Below are 24668 nucleotides of genomic sequence, written 5' to 3'. Positions count from 1 at the left end.
GCCGCCCGGCCCCGAGTGCTTACGGAGGACCCGTGGGGTTCTAGGACGCGGCTTGAGTTCAAAGAGGAGGATCATGGGTCACCTGCAGGAGGTTTCCGATGAGAAGAATGACAGGGTACGTCGCTGAGCTTGTTTCAATGTCTCAAATGCTGTCCTTCTCTTTCCCTGGGCAAAATGTGTCTTTCATTGCACTCTAAGAAGCGCCACCCCAGAAACTCTTGCAGCAAACCTCGTCCTTCCGAAACGCCGCAATGGGGCAACCTACCCGTGGCCGGCTACTGTTATTCTTCCAGCAGTGGGCAGAAGACAGAGTACTCTAATTTTGACGCTCGTATCGGCAACTATGGACGTTCAAGTCAAAGAATGTGGGATTGGTGTGATTATCTCGGAGACAAGGGTTAATATCAAGGTCATGGATTTGGAGGATCAACGGGAACTGGAGGAGATGGCGGTGATGGTGACAGAGGGGATGGAAGTGGTGATGGAGGCGGTGTATGATGGATATTTGGGAACATGGTGTTGCTTAGATGCGAGACGCAAAACCGATGCGCATGTTTTGGATAGTGGCCATAAAAAAAAGCAACGTGCAATATTTCTTTTCTTGATAAAATGCGTCTGTCATTTTGCTCCGAAAAACCAACATCAACAAGTTTTGTCGAGAAATGTCGTCTAATTGTAACTAAACACTGGGGCACGATGCCCGATTGTAATCATCTCTACGACGGCCGACACCGCGATGAGTACAGCAGTCGCCTTTGACGCTCAAGTCGGGGCAATGGTGGGGGGTCAACATGCCGGCCCTGTTTCGGCCGTGGCTGTACGAACTCCGGACATCGCTATAAATCGTGAGAATACACAGAGTTTGGTAGACTTCAAAGCGTCTGGTAAGACTATGATGCAAAATAAGTCTTGTATTTTCGTCGAGGAAACTTGCAGGAGGCCCAGGGTCCACAGGCGGGAGGCACGTAGATGGCCTACCCGGAGGGAAGAGAGGGTGTGTTATCCTGTGCATTACTCACTCCTTCGTCTGATGTTTCCCATCCATGAAATTTGAGTTTTCCTTCACCAAGATCAGAAAAAGGCACTCATCGTCCTCGTCCCCCGCATCGGCCAACCGGACCCCAAACATTACCCTGCTCAATCAAATCATCTTTTTACCTAAAGCATTGCGGACAGTGTGTCCGATACCGACTCATAGCTCTTCAGCAACCTTAGAGAGAATCCATCACTGCATCTTCATAGTCAACATGTGCCTGCCATTACGCTTCAAGAAGCGTTTCTCCAGGAGATCTGGCGCCAGTTCGCCTCCCTCAGCGACACCATATTGGGGCTCTCTACCGAGGCCCGGCTATTACTATCCCTCGAGCGACGGCCAGGGTACAGCGTACTATGACCCCAGTGCCCAGCCTGGCGAGAGCAGAGAGGATGTTCGCGGTGCAGGCTACTACGGTGGTCATGGTTTTGGAGGAGGTGGAGGAACTACGGCCGGGAATGGGAAGAACGTCGGTGGGTACGGAGGGAGTGCCAGACTTAGACTTTCAGGGCGACAGGAAAGACTTAAATAAGAAGATATGGTAGCATGGCTCGATGGATGGTAACATCGGGGGTCTGCTGAGGACAACCTATAGCGATGGAACAAACGGCACAGGACAGCAGCTGCGTATGACAAGGAGAGGCGGAGGGGCCTTGGTGCAGGTACCTAATGAACAAGAAATCATTCATTCATGAATAGTATGGAGAATATTTAAATCAGCCCCTGAAAACTGATGACAAAATTGTCAATGAAAATGATAATGCAGGAAAAGCGAAAGGCACGGCCATGGGGTGGTATATTAACAGCCCCAAAAACGTGCAGACGGGGTCTGGTACGATGAAACACAGGCAAAAAGGCTCATTCATCTACCGAGAGCATACAGTCTATGAAGAGTAAATGAAACATATACTCCATATAATTGGACGCCTTCGTTCGCAAAGTGTCAATTACCCAGAGCGCAGGTCCCAAACGGCCACCCACTGTGACAGTCACACCGAACATGCATGGTGACAGCCTTCTTGGCACGTCAGAGCTGCATGTACGCCACCTTTCCGGATGTTCTTGCATATTACCCTGGCTTACGCTGTTGAATTTTCCTCTTTTAGTACCATGTAGCGCCCTGCTTTCTACATTTGATGACCCCCCCGGGAAGAAGACGTTTGTAATGTCCTCTCCGTTTGCTGCAATGCCGGTATTCTCTCCGAATGCATGTGTCTCGTGTACCGCAGCTCGTTGAGACCATGATCGCCCTGACCTAGACTTATGTTCAGGTACGTGCTGATACTTTTGATCAAGTATATTCATTCCATCAGCCCTGGCAAAGTGGAACTGCAGCTCTTATAGTGAGGTGATGACAGTTTGCTGGTTCCTCTAGTGTCTGACGTTATGCTAAGGGTTAAAAGACGCGACTTTTCATTCTTCAAGAGCGATGTAGATGCCGGTGCAGGTGCCCCCAAGTGCTCAAGGTACTTACGCAACTGAGCAAGTGCCGAACAGGGGTCGCAGGCTGTGCGTGGCTTGATCGAGAGAATGATTTGTTGGAATCGTCGCCTTGCTCACGGGAATTGGACGGACATCCAACGATACCGGAGGCACAGCCTCAAATAACAGCATCTTATCAGATTTGATCTTATCTGCAGCTGCCCCTGTATTTTCAGTTCCATGACTCCATTCCCGCCAGGTCCATTGGGTGCAATGCCCTGTCGAGAGTGGACATCCCGAGGCAGGCTGAGCGGCGAAGCTCGCTATACCGGTGTATGAGGACCGATGAGCAGACAACTTCTGCCAGGCATTAGTTGCCTTTTCTCTTTCGCCTTGATGGGCAGCTTTTTGATACTGGTATATAGGTTACAGAAAGGAGTTTTCGAATAGAAAGGAGGATGTTCTACAAGGCAGTCTTGTGAGAAAGATCTTGCTCCAATATGCCCGCCATGGATGTTAGAAAGTCTGGCGAGTACAGCCCACTGAATATCACCCAACCGAGGGTCGAAGAACCCCGAATTGACGACCATGTTGTTGAAAAAACGGTCTCTGAGGACTTGCCATCTAGCCTCAACGAGAAGCACCCATCAGAGAACGAAAGCCCTGTCGATTCAAATGACTACGATTCACGATACTTGGGCAGCGTCAATGAGAGCTCGTCAGAGCACGGCGCCCCGGAAGCATCGGAACTGCCTCCTAACGGCAGTCCTCGTACGGGTATCCCCGGCCTGCATGGGGGAGCCCGGCAATCACTTCTCTCACCTTGGCTTTCCGACATCTACCGTCTCTTGGTCTCCATCCTTCTCCTCGCCGCTATTTACGCAGTCCTTCTCTCACAAAATAATAAGCTTCAACGAGATTGGAACATCCACATCACCCTCAAATCCATCGCCAACATTCTCTCGACATTCTTGCGAGCGTCCATCGCCACCGTCGCCGCGGAGATCATCTGCCAAACGCGCTGGACGTGGTTCTGGTCTGTCAGACCGTCGGACCCAGATCGCCGCATGTTGGATCTGCAGCACTTTACCAACGGCAGCAGAGATGCGTTTGCGGCCTTGCAGCTCGCGAGACTTGTCAAGTGGCGCAGCCCCTTGACGCTCATGGCGACCATTATCTTTGCAACATCCTTCGCGATTGGCCGTTTTGTTCAGCAGGCCGTCAAGACCGTCGAGCGTACTGTGCCGGAGGCCGGGAAGCCTGCCAGTATTCCCATAGCACGGAACATCAGCGCCGAGACTTACTTCCTTGGAGACTCCTCCGTTGTGCTGAAGGCTAGTACTGTCAACGCCTTACAAGCTGCTCTGTTGAACCCCAGTGGTATCAAAATCGTGCCAAATTGTCCCACTGGTAACTGCACTTTTGATGGGTTGAACTCGGGCGTGTCAATTGCTTTAATTGGGGAGATCGCACATGCCTCTGCTGGAATATGTGCGGAGTGCACCGACGTCAGCGCTTTAATTGCAGCAACATTCGACGAGTCGACTGAGAACCTGTCTTTGCCTAACGGCATGGAACTTTCTCTATCTCAAGGGTATGAAACGGAAATGATCTTCCGACCGGGCGACCTCTCGTGGGCCGCCGGCGTTATGTCGGAAAATGCGCGCTCCCTTGCCGGTCTGGCGCTGTCCAACACAACAGTCCTTGCCGCAGAGAAAGCGAGCAGCGATGGGCACAATAAGTCTACTGCCGACTCCTTGGCTTTGTCGTGCTCGTTCTACGCGTGCTTGCGCAGCTACTCCGGCATGGTTCAGGGGACGGAGTTGAGGGAGGAACTTCTGTCCCAGATTCCCATGCGCAAACCTGTTTCCAATGATACTACAGGTCATTCCGCTCCTCTTTCGCCCTGTTTGGAAGATGATAGAAACTTCACCGCGGAAGCTATCGCGGAGGGCCGCGATCTGAACTCGTCATGGGCTCCCCAGAAATGCTTCTACGGCATCTCAACGGTCCTCGCGACCAGACTCGGACCCTTCTTAGATGATGCGTACAACGCGACATGCCTCTGGTGCGAAGACCAGCTCTGGCTTTCGGACATTTGGAGCATGGCCGACCGGTTCGCGGAGCTTTCCACCGCCCTGACCAACCAGTTCCGACTGGGACTAGGTGATCCTGCCGGATCCCGGGCAAAAGTCGATGGCCAAGCCCTTCAGTCTGTCGCATTCTTTGTCATTGACACCGACTGGCTCATTCTTCCCACTTTGTTGTTGGCTCTAGAGGCAATACTACTAGGGTTGATTATGGCGAGAAGCTGGAAGCTAAGAAGAAGGGAGAGCGTATGGAAAAGCAGCGTGCTGCCGTTGATATACTACACAGACCGGTTCAGAGGAGATGAAAGTCACGAGTTGGGTGAGCAGCAGGCACTGATGAGGGCGAAAGAGATGGAAGACGGTGCCCGAGAAACTCGCGTGCAGTTTTTTCGGGTTCGCGAGGAGGAAAGCAAGAGCTTTCGACGGATTATCAGATAACATTGCGATCGATCGATAGTCCGGGATGCTCCAGGAAGACGGAGTCTGCCCCGCAACTCCGGCTCCGACCGGGCACGGGCCCACCGTGGTCCGGCCTTCATTTCCGGACTTCGATGGATTTCAACAGCTGTAGAAACAAAGCTCGTCTATCGTCCGTCTAGTTCAAGGAAATGAACCATCAAACAACGTTCTTCTTTAAGGCCCAATGTCTCGAAATGAGCGGGATCCCCTCGGGGTGCTTAATATGCTCTACCCCCGACACCCCTGCATCGGCCCCATGCATCAGGGTCCAGAAACCCTCCTGCATCCACCACAGCCCACGCAACGCAACATCAGCATCATTTCCGGCGATACCAGCATCCCAGTTCACTAGTAACTGTCAAGCGCCGATGGTTTAGTGGTAAAATTCTCCGTTGCCATCCAGCAGCGTCGGGGAGCCGGGGGTTCGATTCCCCCTCGGCGCATTCTTTTGCTCCGGGCGTCAAATGGCCCGTAGTCATGTCTCCTTTTTGGTACGGGAGGATCTCGGGGGGGGGAGTAAACAGTGATGAAATATGAATGAATGCTATGTGTAACCCGCTTGGCGACCGGCTGATTAGAGAGAGAGAAAGAGAGACATATATGGTACAAGATGTACAAAGGAATGACCACAACCTGAGGTTCGACGACAGACCTCACGACCTCCCAGACGGCGCACTCGAATTCGACCTCCGCCTCTGGGTCCCCGGCCTCGCGTCGCCGTTCACCCTCCCGTTCAGCTGCCCCTTCGCCATCGCCTGCGACGCCGCAATCACAACCGTCTGGTCCGACCACAGCCCGACGCCGGGGTGTATCACATTGATCGTGTCCTCGCTCTCCTCCATCACAACCTGCGGGAACAGCGTCGCGCACACGTCCCCGTGGCCGCCCGCCGCCAGCTTTGACCGCGCGCCGTACTCATCCCACATTCGCGGCCGCTGGCCCTCGTCAATCTCCTCGATATCCTCGTCCTCGAGGTCCTCGCATAGGACGAGCTGCTTGGAGCGCTGCAGCTCGGCCCACATCTTGACGCCGGCCTCGAAGAAGCGCGTGAGGCGCTGCTGGAGGGGCAGGTACTTCGTCGCGGGCACGAAGGCGCACAGCTCGCGGTAGACCTCGTCTTTCGCCTGGGCGGCGACGGCTTTCGCGGAGTCGTTGCGGTCGCAGGCGGCGAGGATCTGGCAGCGGAAGATGGTGGCGCGCTGGACGTCCTCGGAGAGGTACTCGAGCACGTCGGCGCCGGCGTGGTGGATGTCCTGCGGGAGGAAGAAGGGCTGGAAGATGTGGGAGCGGAGGAACTTTGCGATGACGGCTTGGGCGACAAGGCAGCGCAGGTCCGGGGTCGAGCCGGACTTGGGAATGGGGACGCGTTTGAGGTAGTCGAGCTGGTGGGGGAGGGAGACGGTGTTCTGGTAAATGTTAGTCTTGTGATGGTTGGAGTTGGCGGGGTAGAGGGGTGGGGGCTTACAAGTGAATTATCTGGTTCTTTGAAGAACTCGGTTACCAGGCCTCGGGATTCTTCGGCAAATGCGTCTATTTCGCGGCGGCTGTGTGTCTATTAGCTCTTTGTCCATCGATCATCATGGCGGTTTGACTTACAATCTGGCAAGCTCCCGGTCCTCGTAGTCGTGCAAGAGGTTGACCCCAACGTCCTTGTGCAGTTGGCGGAGTTCGCCGTCTAAGACGGTGAGTTCCGCTTCCCGCTGTTGAAGATCTGCCGCCAGAAGCGTCTTTTCTCTCGCCATCCTCTCCTTCTCGTCCGTCAGGGACTCGATCTGAGACGACGACTTTTCCGACAGCTGCTGCAGCTCCGCGACCCTCTGCCTCGCTGCCTCGGCTTCTTCCTCCTTCTTTTGAAGATCTTGCTGCGCATCCGCGAGCTTCTGGCCGGTGGCGGTGTTCTCGGCCTTCGTCTGGTTGTGGACGCCGACCCTCTCCTCGAAGCCTTCGATGAGCACACGGCGGGCCTCCTTTTCGGTGTCGAGCTCGGCCTTGAGCTGGTTGACTTTGGTGTCTGTCTCCTCCTGGATGAGGCTGACCTTGGTCTCTGCCTCTTCCTGGATTAATCGGACCTTCTCGTCGGCCTCTTTCTTAGTGAGCTCCACCTCCTGGTCCTTGGCAGCCAACGCGTCGTCCCTGTCCTTCTTGACGGCGTCGATCTCTTCGTTCTTCTCCTCGACTTCCATCCGTAACCTCTTTTCGCTCTCCATGAGCTTCTCGAGATCAGGAAGGCCGCCGAGTTCCCTCTCCATGTTGTTTGCGGAGGAGACCATGTTGCGGATGGCTTCCAGGAGCTTCGAGCCCTTGAAAGCCCCTTTGCCATTGCCGTTGGTCATGCCGTTGGTGGCTGGCTTTGTCTTGGATTCTGCTGCCATCTTTGCGAGAGGGTTGGGAAAAGGTGCGTGATCAGAACAGTCTTCCTTTGATCGCACAGAGTTCCAAGAGAGGACATTATATGCCCTGGCTTCACAGCGAGACCGAGCCCAACGCCGTTGCCAAAGAATTCGTTTCATTGGCAGCCTCGAACGTACGTTGGCCCGGGTCACATCTCATGATTTGCCAATGTCGGAGGCCGACTGAGCGGAAGGTGTGTTGTTCGCATGTGGTGGCGGCTCATTCGTCGAGCTCGCCTCGTTGGGTTTTCCGTCCAGTCGAGAACGGGTTCGGTTCGCCTCCTCGGGCATGGTCGCGCTACATCCGGGCTGCACGTCTGTCTGGTGCGGGGTGACCGGGACCGTAGCCGCCGGCGAGGCTGCGGGGCGCGACCGGGAACGGTTGGAGAAGACGGCGCATCGAGACATGTAAGAGTCGCTGGAAATAGCAGTTGTGGCAGGACGGGATATCTTATCGGGTAGCAATGGGCACACGACTGTAGACGGTCGTGTCAACCCGGTCATCTTGTCAAGCGCCAACTGGCGCGCGCGGGAGAGGAACGTTGGGCAGACGCGGACGTGTCAGATTTAGGCGACTGCCCAACCTGTGCCCGAACGCCGATAACCGACTGCCCGCAAGTTGTCTAGGCGTAGCCATCGGGAAGCATCCGTCTCTTGTTCTCAAAGAGATACAAGAAGATCTCTTGTGGCTCCCCTCCCAACATCGGCAGTGGCATCGCGGCCTTTTCCGTAACCGTCCAACCATCCTTCTTGACCAGTTCCCACAGTCGATCTTCATCAGCGTGGCGGACCTTCATCGCCACCAACACCCGAGTGACGACTGGTCTATCTTCTGCCATTGCATTGTTCTGCTTGTGAATGGCTGACCAAGTGTCAATCAGAGAAGGCAGCGCGTCGGCGTTGTAGGTGCAGTCACTCAAGACGATCAGATCCCAGTGCGTGTCTTCGACAAGTGGCCCAAATGTGCCGTCTCTACCTTCATCCCAGTCGAGCTCTTCGAATTGCGGCTCGGTGTGATTACTTCTCGACAGTTCGATGTTGGAAAGAACACGTTCCTCGGCTTCGGAGAGGTCCGTGATCACAAGTCGACCCTTTCTCGACATAGTCTCCCGGCCCAGCATATGAGCAAGTCCGAGACCAAAGATACCAACGCCACATCCAAGCTCGAGAATATTGATGGGTTTGTTGCCGAACAAGAGAGACTTGAGGGTCCTCATGCCCAAAGGATGGCCTGCAGCCGTGCCAGAGTCGCCGTTGCAGAGCAGCCATAGCCGCGAGACAACCATCATGCCAGCATCCCAGACGTGACGCGCGATACTCTCGCCGATATCCTCCTCGACCTCGATGTACGGATGGTGCTCACTCCCGAGCCGCAGGCGACGGAAACAGGTCGTCGGCGCACCGGGGGAATCCCCATATGCTTTGTAGCCCTGGATCGGAACGTCCACATTCGCCCAGAGAGGCACAATCTTCCCCTCCTCGCCGTTGAACCCAGCCATCGCGACATCCGCCGCCGTCTCCGCAGATGACCCGGATCCAGCTGCAATATAGACCCTCAAGGGAGTCTCGCCGGAAGGAAGGTTCCGCTCAGGCTTCAGGTGCTGAGCCGGGAAGTCTGCCTTCAGAACCCGCATGCCAGACGTCCACTGCAGCGTCTTCTCTCCCGCAAGAGTCATCGGGGCCGGCTTCTGCTTAGCATTGCGAGGGTTCTCCCACCCGAGGGCGACCTTGATCTTGACTGGCTCATCGTGAGCGAGGAACGAGTCGCCCAGATCGGTGGTGACGGTGAGCACCAGGTTCAGAGACCAGGGGTTCTTCTTGCCCTCCTGAAAGGTGAGCTTCGGGGCTCGGAGGAGCCGTATGTAATGCATTGGGCCTGTTCAGTCAACTTTTCGTGTTCCCGCTCTGGGCGTGGTGCATGAAGTCTTGTTGACGATACAGTGAAAACACAGTGGAAGACTCGGGGCCGGCTTAGTCATGCGCCCGGGACTGTCAAAGTCCCACAAAATCACCTCGAGGTGCTCATCTCAGCGGCCTGCAATTCTCAACACCATCTTTCCTCCCTAGACAACTCCTTTACACGTCGTGAACGTATGCCGCAGCAGCGCAACGATGAGGCCGATCCAGTGATCCCTCAGGTCCACCACTGCCGGCCTGGAAGTACCTCAAACCGGAGGTCGCCGCGACCGGACGCAATGGAGAACAGCCCGCGCTACGGACGCCTCCGATAGCAGGAGGTCGGCGCCACTTCTTCGCCGTGATAAGCATCACGGCGATAAAAACCACCAGCCAATCCACCTCGCGATTTTCCCGTCTGAGGGGTTTCCAAGCCAAGACGAACTGCCTCAAGTCAACCTTCAGAAACAGCACTAGGTGCCAGCACATCTCGTCCACCCTAACTACCTAGCTTCAGACCGGCGAACACCACACAACATGGCCGACGAACCTCTCCCCCAACGCGACCCCAAGACCCTCATCTCCGCCCTCCTAACCCTGACCGAAGCGCGCATCGTGCCCCTAACACAACGCGGCGTCTCGTCCGGCAGCAAGCTCTTCGGCGCCGCCATCCTCTCCTCACAAACCCTCGAGCCCTACACCGTCGCGACCAACGACGAACGCACCTCCCCGCTGCTGCACGGCGAGATCAACTGCATCCAGCAGTTCTTCACCACAACGCACCCGGACCCGGCCACGCGCCCGTCGCCGCGGACCGACTGCCTCTTCTTCGCGACCCACGAGCCCTGCTCCCTCTGCCTCAGCGGCATCACCTGGTCCGGCTTCCGCGAGGTGTACTACCTCTTCACCTACGAGGACAGCCGCGACCTGTTCGCGATCCCGCACGACATCAACATCCTGCAGGAGGTGTTCCGCGTGCGCGCCGAGGGCGAGGGCGCCGAGGCGCTCGCGCGGCGGGAGCTGTACAACCGCACCAACAAGTTCTTCACGGCGCGGAGCGTGGCGGACCTGGTGAGGGAGCTGCCCGACGAGGGGGAGCGGGCGCACTGGACGGGCGAGGTGGAGCGTGTCAAGGGGCTGTATAACGCGTTGAGTGACACGTACCAGGAGGGCAAGAAGGCCGGCGCGGAGAGCTCGAGCGTGTGGAAGTGAGAAAGTATGCGGCTGGCTTATTCGTCAATGGCTGCGTTGGCAGGCTTATTTTTGGAGCGGCGAGGTCGGCGGAGGCTGGGAATCGGCGCCGGTGACGCGCCGGTGACTCCAGCGGTTTGATGGCCGGCGAGGCGGCTACTTTAGCCTGCGCTTTGCGTCTATGCTGGCGGAGGCTGGCGTCTGTAGTCGCGATCTAAAGATAATGCCAGCACATCTTTCTAGCTTGGTTCTGCGACACTATGCCGTTTCCCATGAACACCCCAAGATTCGCCTGAATAGCAATTCTCCGAGTGTCAAAAGTCTGATGTTGACCCTTTTCGGGTCGCCGAGCAGAGACCTGCCTCTGTCATGGCCCGGAAGGAACACTGCTGCAGAGATCAACATCGCATATAGCCTCCGGTGGCGGGGATTCCGCACGCTCAGCCGGCCAAGAAGGCAGCGAGCGACGCGCAGAGTCCGAACCAGTAAGCACCTAGTTTACGTGTACTGAACCCCGAAGCAGGCATGCGGATGCGGCCGGTGAGCCAAACTCAACGCACTGTGCTGAAGAACCGGCGAGTTGTGAGGGCAGCCAGCGGATATGCATGGCGGGGTAAGCAAGGTCAGCACAGCGAACTGAATAGCTGGGTGTGGTTTGTATGTGTTTCTCTCGTCCATTCGTCCCCGTCGTGAGCGAGGTACATGACGAGGTACTTTGCATCCTCCACGCCCCCCCCTTGACAAGGTGCATCCGCAGGCTGTTGATTGGCTCGAATCGGGGGGATGGAGGGGGAAGAGCATCTTGGCCGTTTTCCCATGTGGGTTCTCTTGCGTGCAGAACAAGCGTCGCTCGGCGTGGAGCGCACGTTGTGCCCGCCGCGGTTACGGTTACGGTTACGGGGTGCGCCTGGGTCGATGGATTTGCCCGCCGCATCTGTACCATACCAAACCAGTTTCCCGTTTTAACGAGTGGCATCGTCGTGGTAGGATCGGTCGGGAATGGCGCCTCGTCCCGAAGCTGAGGCGCGTTGGTTTAGATGAGCCACCGTACGAAGCCACCTTTGCTGGGTATGACGAGCTGGCGAAATATTTCCTCAGCCCGTCTGTCGAGAAATGCCACCACTACTGCTGCAGTGCGAGTATCTCAAATATGGCCTTTCTGCAGACTGCGGCCTGGGTAGGTTATGAACTCCACGGGACACAGACGGACGAGGTGGAGGGGGCTCCGCCGTCGCACAGCACCTCATGCTCGAGGGCGGGCATATCTAGGGCAGAGGGCTTTTTCTGGAGGAAGGTCTCCGGAAGCTGCCAATAGCATGCGCACCCGTCGCTTCGTTTGTTGTCGTTGTTGGTCATCATCTCCCCCTCTCGGGTCTCGTCTCAGCAGCTAGCTACCCCTCTCTTCGTTGCATGCAGCAGCATCCGTGGCATCCCGGGCGGACAGGGAAGAAACGACGCAGCAGCCCACCGGCCGGCCAGACAAACAAACGCGGAGCGACAGGCGCGGGGACAGCGGCAAAAAGCCCTATCACGCGCTCCGCGAGTCCATTCCACAGACTGGTCACTCAGTCCACTGTGGACGGTCTTTTTCTGGATGTTTCGTATGACTATAGTGGTGAGGACAGGGACTTGGCTCGGGATCACTGCGGCGCGGCCATGGCGGCTGTCGAAAGAGGCATCGCAAGCAGGGAAGCGTTGGCAATGTGGTCTGGTGGTGGTGGTGGTGGTGTGCGGGTGACGAGGCTGGGTGGACGCTGAGGAAAGGTGACTTTCACAAGATTGGACTGACAACAGACAGTTCGCGGGGTGGTCGAGTTGAGTTGGACGTGAACCCCTCCCACTGGGTACGGGCCGACACAGCACCTGGCAGCACGGGAACCGTCGAATGCCTTGGCTGGGTTCAGGGTTGGAGCTGGTGAAGACGGCACAGCTACGGCTGGACAGGGCCCTGGGCGTGTGCATCCGAGAAACAGCCAAGTCAACCCGTTCGGGAATGCGCACGGGGGTTGCAGCGCAGTGGAAAATGACGCAAGGACAGACTGCCTGCGAAGGGCTGGCACTGGCAGGACAGGACAGGGCCCAAAAATACCGCCGTGCGTTGGTGTTGGTGCAGTGCTGTGCCGCTGCTGCATGTTGTTAACACTCTTCTGCCTGCGGTGGGTTGCTGCGTCCTGGTTCGTTTGCATGCTGCCTGGCTGCAGTCATTCCAACTCTTTTTCTGGAAGCCAGTGAACTTCTGCTTCCTAGATTGGCTTTGGGTATCAGCAGTGAGTAACACGGCAGCCGTGTTCCTGCGGTGCGAGGCGAGAGTGAGGTGAGAAGGCAGAAGAACCCCCGGCGGGTGGTCAGCTTACAGAGCCGAGCATGGTGGTGTTAGGGGCTGAGCTGCGAGACTCCATTGTCTGCTTTGGGGGACATGGGGGTTGCTGTTGCATCTCCAGGTTGCGATGGCGGCTGGAGCCAGGCACCGAATTCTGTGTTGGTTGCTGAAGAAATGGAAAGGAAGGGATCCATGGCCATGATGCCAGCTGCTGTTTGACATGAACAGGAAACCAACCTGGCTGGAGGGGTTCTGAGTCCAGACGACGAACGAGGGGTTGGTTCCCTGTTTCCCCTCTTTCACCCCTCACTGGGTTCCGATCCATATCCACACCTTCTGCTTGAATCACCAACGCGTGCAGGAGGTCCTGTAGTCCAACGTATTTCCAGATTAGGAGTTCACTGCGATTTTAACCTGGCCAAAGGGCACAGCAAGGCTTTGCTGCCGAGACGGGAGAGATCTTGACGGGCTCGGGTTTGACCTGCATTCCCGCGAAAAGTGCAAAAGTTAGCCCTACGTGTGTGTTCACTGCGATCTTGGTCCACACAAAGAGCATAGCGGTAGCCCATCGAGACGACAGACAACCAGCCGGCCTTGAATTGCCTTGCACTGCTGTAAAATCGAATCACCGACCAGTGGCATGTACTTTCCTACGGATCGCAACAGTCGTCACGATGGGAACCTCGACAAATCATTGCCCCGCCTCTGAAGGCCAATGGCGAGGTGCAACGCAATAGGCAATGGCGCATAAAATTGCGAAATGCCTCCTTTCGGACTTCACTGCGATTTCAACCCATCCCGAGGGCATGATGAGCCTTTCACCGAACCGGGATGTTTTGCCAACCCATCACAGGGAGGATGCCTGCGTACATTCTGACTGCTCAGATGACTCTTTCGCCGTTGAAGGGAGTTGTCAAACATTCAAGGGACCTGAACCAACATATCAGCCCCCATCACCAGCGGGAGGAGCGGCATCCTTCGAAATCCAAACCGATCGTCGTCCAAGACACGGCATCTTACCTCAAAGACAGGCCGTCACGCATCCAACATCCCACAGCCTCTGCCTCGTAAGGCTGCCATAGCCCCCCTCTCTCGTCCTCCCCTCCGGTGCTCCGTGCAAATCTGGCCCCCAATCGCAGCCCGTCACATCGCAACACAAGATGCTCACAACTCTCACAACGCCCCTCCATCACGGAAGCCCAATACATTGCAAGCCACGGTAGCACCAACCGCGGCCTGCTTCTGCCGCTGCTCGGAAGTACCTTGCACTTTCAGGCCTTGGGTTCGCATTTAGGAATCCCGTGCTGAGACATGCGGGCTTACCTGCGGCAACTGTAGCCTACCTTGCCTGCCACCCAACCCCAAAGACACAGAGCGAGAAGAAAACGTGGGTGAACCCCCCGGACTGCCGCTGCAGGTCATGGCGGCCGTTGATTGGCGACTTTAGCGCTGACCCAAGGACGCCATGCCCGTGCATCACCACCACCAACACCAATCACCCTTACGACTGACTCCCTCGGAATACCATCTCCAACCAGGTCCGGCCCTCGAGTGCCAGTCAGACAAACCACACCTCTTTCCCCAGCCTTGCGATATTTTTCTTCTTCCTCGTCGCGATGCAGCCACACTCAACTCGCCCAGAAGCCAAACGGCGCACCCAAATTCAATCTACCCGCTCATCCGCCCGCAGCGCCGCCTCCATCACAGGCTCGTCACACCGAAGCCCCCGGCCGGGACCTGGACGAGTGCTCCCACACCAAGACACCAACCAACTTCTGTCCTTCCGTCTTCCAATTGAGCAATGGTTTTCCATCACAAGGCTACCCTCCCCTGCCTAGCAGCACGTTTTTCAAACGCAGCCAACCACCTGTCTTGCGCGACAAACAGATTCACGCACTATTGTTTGTGACCACCACCAGCCAGCCTCCTCTCCGTTGCCGCCGCCGCCAGAATTAACCATCACAACCACCACCAACATGTGCCCCTTTTTCGTCACATCACAAGAAGACACACCGGAAATTCCACCCGCGAAAAAGAAGCCACACCGAGCCACCCGCGGTAGCACAACCGTCCGCCGCCGTTTCGTCTCGGAAGCCATCATCCACCCCAATTCACACATCCCCAAAAGGAAATAAGGACACACGCTTCCATCAGCCGAGCCTCAAAAAAGATGAGATCTGAGAATCACCCTCCCTTTCCATCCGTCCATCCATTCCCAGCCTCGTCTCATTGCACAGGTACGTACGACCAAAGTCCCTGACAAGGCACCCACGTTCTACGGCTACGCATCGACGACCACTGACTGCTGCATATGCCACCCGCCGGCCCCCTTCAAACCCTGCCATCCCAAAACGCAAAACCAACGCACGCACGCACGCACATTTGCCAACGGCCGCGGGCGAATGGGCAGAGAGCAAACAAACTTTCTTCCATCTGAACCACTGCAACCCAAAGAAACATGCAACCGTGCCAAAAGTAAACCGCTTGCTCACGTCCTGCCACCTGCCTGTTGCAAGCACACAGTCCCCCTAATTCCCCCCCGCCCTGACCAAAAGAAGACCCTGAACACACACACGATTTCACCTCACTCAAAAAAACGAAGAAAAGCCGTTTCTCCCAAGCCCGTGCATGCAAGGGAGAAGAAATCATGGCATCACCCAGCAAGCTCAGACGCGCCGGCAAGAATGCGGCTGATGTCTACCTGACCTGCCTCACCTCAGCCCGGGCGCCGGTCGAGTCAGCACCAAGACAAGACACCAGGACGAGACCCCCCCCCACAAAACATAATCTCAAACTTGCTATTCTTCTTCCTCTCCAGTGAATCATGTCTCGCAGCCCGAAAAATGCTCACTGCCCAAAGAAGCCCGCCCCCATCCGAGGGAGTGAGGACAGCCTCGTCGGGGTTTAAGACCAGGACTTGACTAAAAATGTCTGACTATCATGTAAGAGAAGGAAAAGGTTTCAAGTTGGCCCGGCCACGAACCGCCCATGTGAAATGTGTCAAAAGAAGTGGTGGAAAAACAGAAGCAAACAATCTGTGTTCATAGTCTATCTAAGCTGTTTGTCTGACTGAAACATCCGACCAGTCAGTAGCAAGAGTCTTTCATCGCAAACCATCCACCTCCCTCGTAACTACCCCTTCACATTGCGACGCGCAAACCGCCATCGCCGCCCGACTATCCGCATCTTCCGCCATTGCCTTTGCAATCGCGAACAGCCGCTCGGAAATACACATTTGCAAGTCCATCCTCGTGATGTCCCGCCGCGCCGAGGGTTCGCATGAAATCCGCTCCCAAGGGTCCCCTGAACCCGACCCCCTCGCCTGAAGCTGCGTATGACCTCATTCTGGCATATCCACACCGGGCCCCCCGCGCGAACGCGAACGCCGCACGGCCGCTCCCCGGCAGGCCCCGCTGTCCGCGATCCGTCCACGGGTTCGTGACGAGCTCGCTTCGCCAAAAAGCCCACGTGGATCGTGACTGATTGACGATGACGTTTTCCCCGACCGGGGTCCACGGTCAATGCTTCACATTAGCGAGACGAGGGTCATGATGGCCTCATGCGAGGACCGCACATTTCTTCACATGGGGCAAAATGGTATGACGAAACATTTTGAATGATACTGTATCAGGTTTCTCAACTATCTCGCGGCTCCTCTTCCGTCCACCGAGCCAAAAGTAGCAAAAGGAAGGGGTATCTTATGCCAGCACTCTCCTCCGGTCTTCCTGCTCAAAAAATAAGAAAAGAAAATTGTCGACTCTTGCCAATGAATGGAGTCGCAAAAACTCGCGTAGTAAGTAAAGCGATGCGCCTCCAGCGCGGCCTGCTGCTGCTGCTCTGCTAACAATAAAACAAATAATTCTCACAATCCTCGCGCGTCCCTGTCCGTCTAATAAAAAACAAATCGTGCTTTCGACCCCCCGGTAAATATTACATGTTGCTGTTCGTGTGCCTGATAAACAACGCAGCAAATAACAAAAAGTACTTCTCAAACTTTGAGCGCAGCGCTATCCCATGACTGGACCGTGGTCGCAGTCGCCCGTAAAATAAAATTCTCATGGTCGCAAACGAAAGCATGCTTTTGATGTCCCATCCCCAACACAGGTGCCCATGGTGTCATAGGCCGTGCGTGTTCGCGTAGTTCGTTCTCGTTCCGTCCCGTCGTTCGTCGACTCGGGACTCCAGCGTCGAGTGATCCGTAGGTATCTTGGGTATCGAAAGAAGAAAAGATCCTTGGTATGTATCCCCGATGCAATAACAGCTCGCGCCGTATTATGTTTATGGTGATAAGAGAGAAAGTCCAAATCCCTGGTGCGTAGATAGAGATGGAAAAGGAAATTCCCTGGGAAAATGAGATCCGGAAAACAAATTCCTAATCGTACAATCGGCAACTCCTTCCGTCGGTTCGATATTGGGTTTTTTTTGGTGTTTTCTGTGTAGTGCGTGGCTCCATGTGTCCATGTGGGTAGTCCGGGTATCCAGTGGAAGAATCCGTCCAGGAATGAGACAGTAGACATAAAGAGACCAGGCAGAGTGTCCAAGGGGAGGTTTCTAAGCCGTGGGGTTGCGGAGGATCTCCTCACAGTTGGCATCGAATCTCAGGTTGAAAAGACGGACACCCTGCATGAAACGCTCGGTCTTGTCAAGCTCGCGCTCACGGCCGAAGAGAGTCTCGACGAACTCGACACCGGCGTTCTTGCCGAGGGAAGCACCCTTCTTGTTAGCCTTGAGCATGGGGGTCTCGCAAGTTTTGAGGAGCTTGCGGAGCTTGTCAGTCAGGCGCTCGCCCGAGTCAATGAAGTCATCGAGGATCTCCTTGTTCTCAGTGCTGCGGACGCGGTCAACAGTCTCATCCGCACGCTTGATCTTGCCTGCGAGCTGGATAAGAAGGAGCCAGAGCTCACCAGCCATGTCGGAGATGGGAGTGGCAGGGCCGTGGTGGAAGACAGTCCAGTCGTAGATCCACTTGCCAAGGGAGTTGGAGTCAAAGACACTGCCCAGCAGGAGGATTGGCTCCTCAGTGGGATCCCAGTTCTTGAGCGAGTAACCAGGGGGGATCTTGTGCCTCTTGGCATCAGCATCGGTGGCCTGGCGAACGGGCGTGGGCTTCTTCTGCTGGGACGTGGGGCGGGTGGTAGAGGGTCTCTGCGGGACATTCGCCGAGGAGCGGCGGGCATGGGTGTTGGCCGGGGAGGGACGCGAGCGGGAAGAAGACTCGTAGGGGATGGCATCGCGCTCAATGTAAGTGAATCCGCCCTGCTTGGGATAGTGGTAATCAGTGGGATATCCTCGAGCGGCGTCTTCATAGAAATATGTGTCTTGAATAGAGTGTCTCTTGTTCCTCGACCGCGACTGTGCCGGCAAGACGTAGGTACGTCCATCCATCTCGAAGAACTCGTCCTCGTCGGATTCGCCAAGGGGCGTGGAGGCCCGGACATAGACAAAGGAAGTTCGGCGCTCGCGCTTTGGTTGCGACGGAGTGGCCCATGAATGCTTGCGCGAATGATGACCACTACTCACATTTGCCGTGGCATAATGGCCATCGCTCGTGTACCGCGGCGAAGCCGTCGGGGGACGAGGACTGTACTCGCTGAAGCCGGAGCTGGCGTTGCGGAAGTGGGCGCGGGTCGCCGGTCTCTGGGGAGTGGCGCCAGAGTAGTAGTAGGACGCGTGACCCCTTGGGGAGGGAGTGGGCGTTGCCGACTGGAATCGTTCCCGGGAGTAGTAGTACTCCTCGCCGGGAGTGGAACCGGGGTAGGGTGATGTGTAGTTGGCCATGATGTCTGGTGTTGGCCTGTCTCTTGCGACGTCTGTTCGGTAGCGTCCAAAATTCTTCGCCTCAAATCTTCAGCGTCTCCTGCTGCGTCGTCCTCTTGCTAACTCTTGAAGTCGTTTCCTCCAAAATTCGGTTGGTGTGATGCGGATGTCTGATTCCAGGGCCAGGTGTCGCGCCGGTGTCGAGGCACGAAAGAAGGTGAAGCAAGTCACCTTGGTATGCGGTCGGATGATAGAGGAGAGGGAAATTGTCTTCTGTGACCGAACATGACCAGGTTGTATAACTGCTTCGGGTTACCCTCGATGACCAAGGATAGGATCCAGATTACCGAGCGGCGCGAGAATCTTCTCGGTCTCGGTAGAGCGTGGTAGAAGATGCTGGTTGCTTCGAAGGCTCGCCAGCAAATCAAACGATGACGTTGATGTAGGACTGGAGTTGGGTTGAGGCTGAATGATCAAGGATTGAAGTGATTGGCAAAAGCCAAAAATGTGAGAAGAGAGGAGAAAGCCCAAGAGAATGGTGAGGGTGCGGCCTATTTAATTATTCCCACGCAGGTTTTGTGTGTGAGGAGAAGGGTGAGAGGAGTCCACCGTCGACCCAAGGGGTGGTGCTCGCGGTGGAACTGGAAGGGGGACAAGGGGGTGTGGTGTGGACTTTGCTAAGGTAGCGGCGGAGCCCAGGGAAGTTGCTCCCTAGAACCTTGCCGCAGGACAGGACAGGGGTGGCAGGGGTGGCTGGCTCTAGCGTGCGAGGACACGGAACCTGGGCCCAATTTAGGCCACTCCACTCTGGGATTTTGGAAGGGGGACACAGACTGAAGGTGTCCAAGGGGGGGAGGGTGGTGATAGAAACAGGTACTCGCAGCAAGCTGGCTTCGTATCTCTCTCTTCCAGCCGTCGTGCAGCGCTGAGCATTACTCAAACCTGCGGGAGGTCTGGATGAGCCACACAGCGTACAGTGCCAGCTTGTTGTCGCAAACACTGCCAGTGAACGGCTGCGTGAGAGGTGAGTCTCTCTCTTCGGTCCAACACCAATCGCCGGCCCGTCGTCTGTAGTTGCGATGCTGTTCGTGCGCCACAGCGAATCCAACGCCAGCAAACTGCGACTCAGCCCGTTATGTCCGTGGTTCAGCTTGGAGGATGCACCAATGCGTGGACAACTCAGGGTTCTTCTGGCGATGATGACTCTTGTCGCTCTGAGCCTGCTCCCGGTCCAAATCTTTTGGAATCCGCCTCAGTCCGGCGCAGCAAGTCAGTGTCAATCAGCGCGCAGTGCTCGACTGAGAGCAATAGGGGTCGCGCTGAGGCGATGACGCTGACTCGACAAGATGCCTCGTAGTCGGGAGACAGCGGCGCCAGGCAGGTCTGCGAAAATAAAGAGAGGCAGCGAAGAATGCTGTTGTCGTCGCCGTGTTGGCCGCCTCTGTTTGTCCACAGGCAGCTGGCTTGCGCGATGCTGGCACTCGCGCCGCACCTCTTTTGATTGCTTTTTTCTATTGTTCGTCGCTGAGTGTGACACACAATCTTGTCACCTCCCCTCTAGTGTTTCGGGGGACGCGGCTTCTGTGTCAATCTCAACCTTCCTTCTTGGTCGAAACAAGTGGAATGGCGTGAAGCCGTAGATCGATATTCACACGTCGACGCCAAAATCGCCCACACCTGTATCAAAATCCGGTGTCTGCCCTGAACTCTGGCTCCCGATGGACCTGACGGCAGGGAACACTCGAGAAAATCGACCCTGGCTGTGCTGGAGAACCAAAAAGTCAGGACTGGGAGGCCTTGTCGTTTCAATGAGTCGACGCCAACGTCCGTGGGATCCCGGCTGGAGCTCCTAGTCGCCGCCCAAAAGTGCTGGTGAAAAAAAAAAAATAACCCCAGAGGTGCAATCCCAGTGATCCTAGTGATTTCAGGCGCTGCCGTGTGTAAAAATTTGCCGGTTGTTTGGTAAGCGAAATTGGCTGCTCGCACGAACAGGCGTGGAAATAATTGGATTTGGAAATGGCCTCCCCAAAAAAGCAGTCCAACGGTGCGGCAACGGGATCTCACCGGGGCCCAGTGCCGCTCGAGCGTCCCAGTGAAAATTTTTCTCTCTGCTCTACCCCCTGGCGTAACGTGGCTGGCCGCTGTCTGGTCCTTGATTATCGAGCAGGGTAGCAATTGTTGGGAGCTTGGGATTCCTCGAGTGAATCATACGGTGTCAAGGTGAAGGCCACCGAAACACGAGCCCACCCTGCCGGCGACGATTTTGGTAGGTCGGACACGGCTAGAGAAAACTCTACGGTGCGATTGGCATGAAGATGATTTCGTGGCCTGTCGCCGCAATATCGACAGAGATTCCTCAGGGATGGGGAGGATCAATAGGGAAGGTGTGCGACAATGGTTGGGGCGAGAAGAATCCAGATGTGCTCCGTGAAGAGTCAGAGGAATGGCTCCGATTGTTGTGTTGTTGGTGGTAGTGTTTCTTCGTCGTGCTTCTTGTCGTGGCCAGGTGCTGCCTGCTCGCGCCCTTCCGTGCGTCCTCGGTGAGGCTGCTTAGCCTTGACAGCGATAGAGAGAGATAGGAGGAAGCAGTCTGGCGAATCCCGGTCTGAGTTGCAGGGACGGATAGGTCGAACTTTTTTTCCCCTTGCCCCTTGCTTTTCGTCCCTTGGGTTTGCAAATGTGGTTGGAAACCCCCCTGGTTGGCGTTGAGGCGTAGTCGGAGCCTCGGTCCTATGGCAGATGAGATGTGCCGTCCCTTGGAAATGAGCAGCTGGCAGCTTCGGTCCGTGAAATTGTTCGACTGCGGAATGCGACAGGAACGATTGCGCCAAGAGCTGCGCGGCGGGAAGATGAGCTGGGGTTTTGGAGTTGCAGCCAGATAGGCTTGGTAACACCGGATCACAAGCAGAGGATTGCGACCAGCCGCGCCAGGGAGAGTGCAGCCGGGCGATTGATCCGGAGGAGGTTGGTGATGCGATAGACTTGTCCGCGGTGGTGTGACGAGTTCTGTGCTTTGTAGGCGGCTGGCTGGTTGGTAGGTCCGGCAGAGGAGCCTCCCAGAGGCAGGCCGCGATGCGATGACGAGGCCGACAGCTTGAGGCAAGATACAAGAGGACGAAAAGGCAGGAGGAGACGACGAAGCGGGGCTGGGAGTCAAAGGCCCTTTAATGATATGGATGCATGATACTCTGTACAAGACACGGGGAAGGAAACAGGAAGGATGAACGGGAATGGTGCGAGAAGCAAGAGGGCAGAGCAGGTCAAGGCGTCTTGCATGCAGGCGTGATCACGTTGGAGGGGTTGGCGATGACGAGCGTCACCATTCACGATGGAAGGGATGGGATAATGCGCGAGATATGGGAGATGCGATATAAGTGCTCACACCCTCCCAGGGAGACCGGTGAAGATGAGAGGCTCAAAACGTGACTGCGCAAGTGATAGGTGCCCAGTGTGCACACCCTCAGTCTGTCTCCTCCGACGTGAATAATCAAGTGACTGAGCAATAAGCGCCTGCGATAGTGACGATGCGGCAGTTCACGGGCTTGAGTGGAGGAGTTCGCCCATCACATGGCCACATGCACCCTCAAACGCGGGGTGACGGGTAGCGGAACCTGCAGGTGAGTGGCAGCGGGCAGAGAGGGGCCCTCGGTGGCCGCCGCACCCGTGGCCCAGCCATCCCTCTCCATCCGCGGTGACCGGAGAGGGCAGCAGGTGAGCATGGTGAGCCAGGCGAGCCCGAGCCCGGTGGCTCGGTGTGGCAGAGGGAGCACCGGGGAAGGTGAGGGGGACGAGAAGCAGCATTGATTCGCCATTAATTCTTCACTTTATCCAGCAATGGGGGAAAGTGCACTTTGATTGAAGGTTGCTGACGTGCTTTCCTCGGTACCTACCTACCCCAGGCTGCTGCAAGTCGCCACCTGATAAGGTAAACTCGGGACGTGGCTTCTTCACTGGGAAAAGAGGCATCCAATGGCAGGAGGGCCCGGTCCGACATGGGAAAGAGGAAGGAGGAAGGAAGGGGACCTTCCAGATGAGAACACTAACGACTTGACGGAATGCAGTGTGATGCGTGCTCAATCCCATCTTCTGTCTGGTGTCTGCTTCTTTCCAACGCGCTCCCCCTCCACAAATCAGAGTTTGGCATCAGCACCAAGGGTAACTCCCGTCTGTTGCGCAAGGACTTCTGCAAGCCCGCGATGGAATTGCACTTTCCAACGCACGTCACCCGCTCGTCCGCACCGCACCTCTCGTCTGTCTGTCTGCCTGCATCATCCCGACTCTGTGCTGCTGCTCGGGTACTGGCAGGCAATAGCAGTCTTCGGACGGTCGCCCACAATGCAGACCCCTGCATTAGATTGAGGCCAACCGCTGGGATGAACCCGAACGCAACGACAATTCCAACGTCAATCTATCACTTTTATTGGCATGGCCGTCTCCAGTGCGTATGCGGCCCTTTTCGCCTCCTCCTGTCCATCATCGGTGATCAACTAATTAAGTGTATACCTAACACATAGCTCCAATGTCGCCGCGCCTCTGACTCCAGTCCAGCATTTTCCATTCGCCTCCAGCAATTCTTCTCCGCAAGCTCAGCTACGAACTCCATCCATTACGACGCGCTACAGCCTACCACGCTTCCATGTTGTATTAGCCCGGGTCATCACCATCCAATGACTCGATCGCCGAGAGGAAAGAAGCCTACCGACGGGACGGAAGCACGGCGGCGGCGGCACCGGCCAGGGCATCGAAGCTGAGGTGGAGCCCATTGTCGCCCCGCATGGTCGAATGGGATGGATTCCATGCCCATGGCCATGACCTCAGCCTGAGGTGCCCCGACTGAACGTTTCTCAGTGGTGGACCCACTTTTTCCGCGCGACTCCCCAGTCATCGTCGCAGTCGGCACACTCTTTTTTCCTTCCTTAGCCCGCCGTCTGGAGTCAAGCCCACAACTTTGGACGACCGGATGAACTGGCCTGTCTTCCCCGTCCTCGTTGCCCCTCCGCCATCCAGTGCCAGTGCCACCGACGACTCTGCCATTCCGCCGTTATTTGTAGCGCATTTCGATTTTGGGGTTGCTTGTCGCTTGCCCTTATCCAGCAAACTATCGCGCCACTCGTCCTCAATGGCTTTACCGGCCACCAACGCGTTTTGACGCTTCAACTGTTACGTGGCCACCAAGCCTCGATGCGCCCACCTCCATCGGTGACCGACCATGGACCACGGTGTACGGTGTGAGCTCGGTCAAAAGATCCCTCCCATTGCGACAAGCACCGTCTTCCAGGGGGTGGGAAAAGGGGGCATGTTGGTGGAGACGCCGGCGATGGCCTTGTCTCACCTTGGCTGGCTCCCTGCACACCGGGCGGCGCACCCATCTGCTTGCTCTCGGGCCTGGCATTCGCGACCGGCATCTTCAATTTCAACCACATTCATTGGCTTCTCACCTTGAATCCTCGTTTGTTTTTATTGTTGCAGCTCATTTCGCTGGCGAGGCAATCCGTGGGCAGAAAGTGCACCGAGACCCTGGTCTTTTGCGGCCCAAGCAGTTCGCAACCCAAGCATTGGGTGCCAATAATGGAGTTCGCCATTTTACGACCTGTGAGATGCTCGCCGCCCATGGCAGAGCGCTGGCCTCGTGTTCGTGATACCGTCCTGGTCAAACTATTTACACTCGTCCCAGGGGTCTCCTGGGAAAACGCCGTCGAGCGTTGAACTGACTTTCTGCTCGCGGTATCGAGTAAGTGGAAAGAATTGAAAGTCTTGAGCCATGCAAGAGGAAACAATTGCGATTGAAATGTTCCCTTTCAGGAGATTTTGTCGGGCGCTTCAAGGGATTGGTCCGACGTCGACGCCCGTCAGCCGGTCCCGAACAACACTTCACGACAGGCTTTGCTCCCTTCAGCCCATGCAGCCACTCAAGAAAGACATTGTTTGCTCTCCTGCACTGTCCAGCCAGGCGCCTGCAGCAAAGCGAGGGGTCACCATCTGGACCATGCGAGCCCAGACTCCAAGTAGACCCGCGCTGCGATGCGCGCAATGGACAGGCGGCCTGTGATCGCAGCTGCAACAGCGATTTGAATCCCTGGAATGCCCATGTGGTCTTTTGCCCGATACGC

At 56.2% G+C, this 24668-nt stretch overlaps 5 protein-coding genes across 5 annotated transcripts; 2 read left to right on the top strand and 3 right to left on the bottom strand.

Moving 5' to 3' along the window:
* Positions 1-2964: 2964 nt before the first annotated feature.
* CGCA056_v014388 (uncharacterized protein) lies at positions 2965-4983 on the top strand (the record flags this gene model as incomplete). Its single annotated transcript, XM_037329630.1, has 1 exon — positions 2965-4983. One exon carries the CDS (start codon positions 2965-2967, stop codon positions 4981-4983), a length of 2019 nt encoding a protein of 672 aa, XP_037172473.1.
* A 674-nt stretch (positions 4984-5657) lies between these two features.
* Positions 5658-7376, bottom strand: CGCA056_v014387 (uncharacterized protein; the record flags this gene model as incomplete). The annotated part of the gene is made up of 3 exons (XM_037329629.1): positions 5658-6410; positions 6470-6548; positions 6601-7376. 3 exons carry the CDS (start codon positions 7374-7376, stop codon positions 5658-5660), a joined length of 1608 nt encoding a protein of 535 aa, XP_037172141.1.
* A 641-nt stretch (positions 7377-8017) lies between these two features.
* On the bottom strand, positions 8018-9265 carry EFM6 (Protein-lysine N-methyltransferase EFM6; the record flags this gene model as incomplete). Its single annotated transcript, XM_037329628.1, has 1 exon — positions 8018-9265. One exon carries the CDS (start codon positions 9263-9265, stop codon positions 8018-8020), a length of 1248 nt encoding a protein of 415 aa, XP_037172484.1.
* A 562-nt stretch (positions 9266-9827) lies between these two features.
* CGCA056_v014385 (uncharacterized protein) lies at positions 9828-10502 on the top strand (the record flags this gene model as incomplete). The annotated part of the gene is made up of 1 exon (XM_037329627.1): positions 9828-10502. One exon carries the CDS (start codon positions 9828-9830, stop codon positions 10500-10502), a length of 675 nt encoding a protein of 224 aa, XP_037171515.1.
* Positions 10503-17352: 6850 nt separating this feature from the next.
* CGCA056_v014384 (uncharacterized protein) lies at positions 17353-18579 on the bottom strand (the record flags this gene model as incomplete). Its single annotated transcript, XM_037329626.1, has 1 exon — positions 17353-18579. The coding sequence occupies one exon, from the start codon at positions 18577-18579 to the stop codon at positions 17353-17355; it is 1227 nt and encodes a 408-aa protein (XP_037172140.1).
* Positions 18580-24668: the final 6089 nt, after the last annotated feature.

Source organism: Colletotrichum aenigma, assembly GCF_013390185.1.
Source record: "Colletotrichum aenigma strain Cg56 chromosome Unknown KSG_Cg56_contig10, whole genome shotgun sequence".
In the NCBI taxonomy this organism is placed as follows: domain Eukaryota; kingdom Fungi; phylum Ascomycota; class Sordariomycetes; order Glomerellales; family Glomerellaceae; genus Colletotrichum; species Colletotrichum aenigma.
Note: the sequence above shows the minus strand (reverse complement) of the source record. Positions and strands in the feature narration are given on the sequence as shown.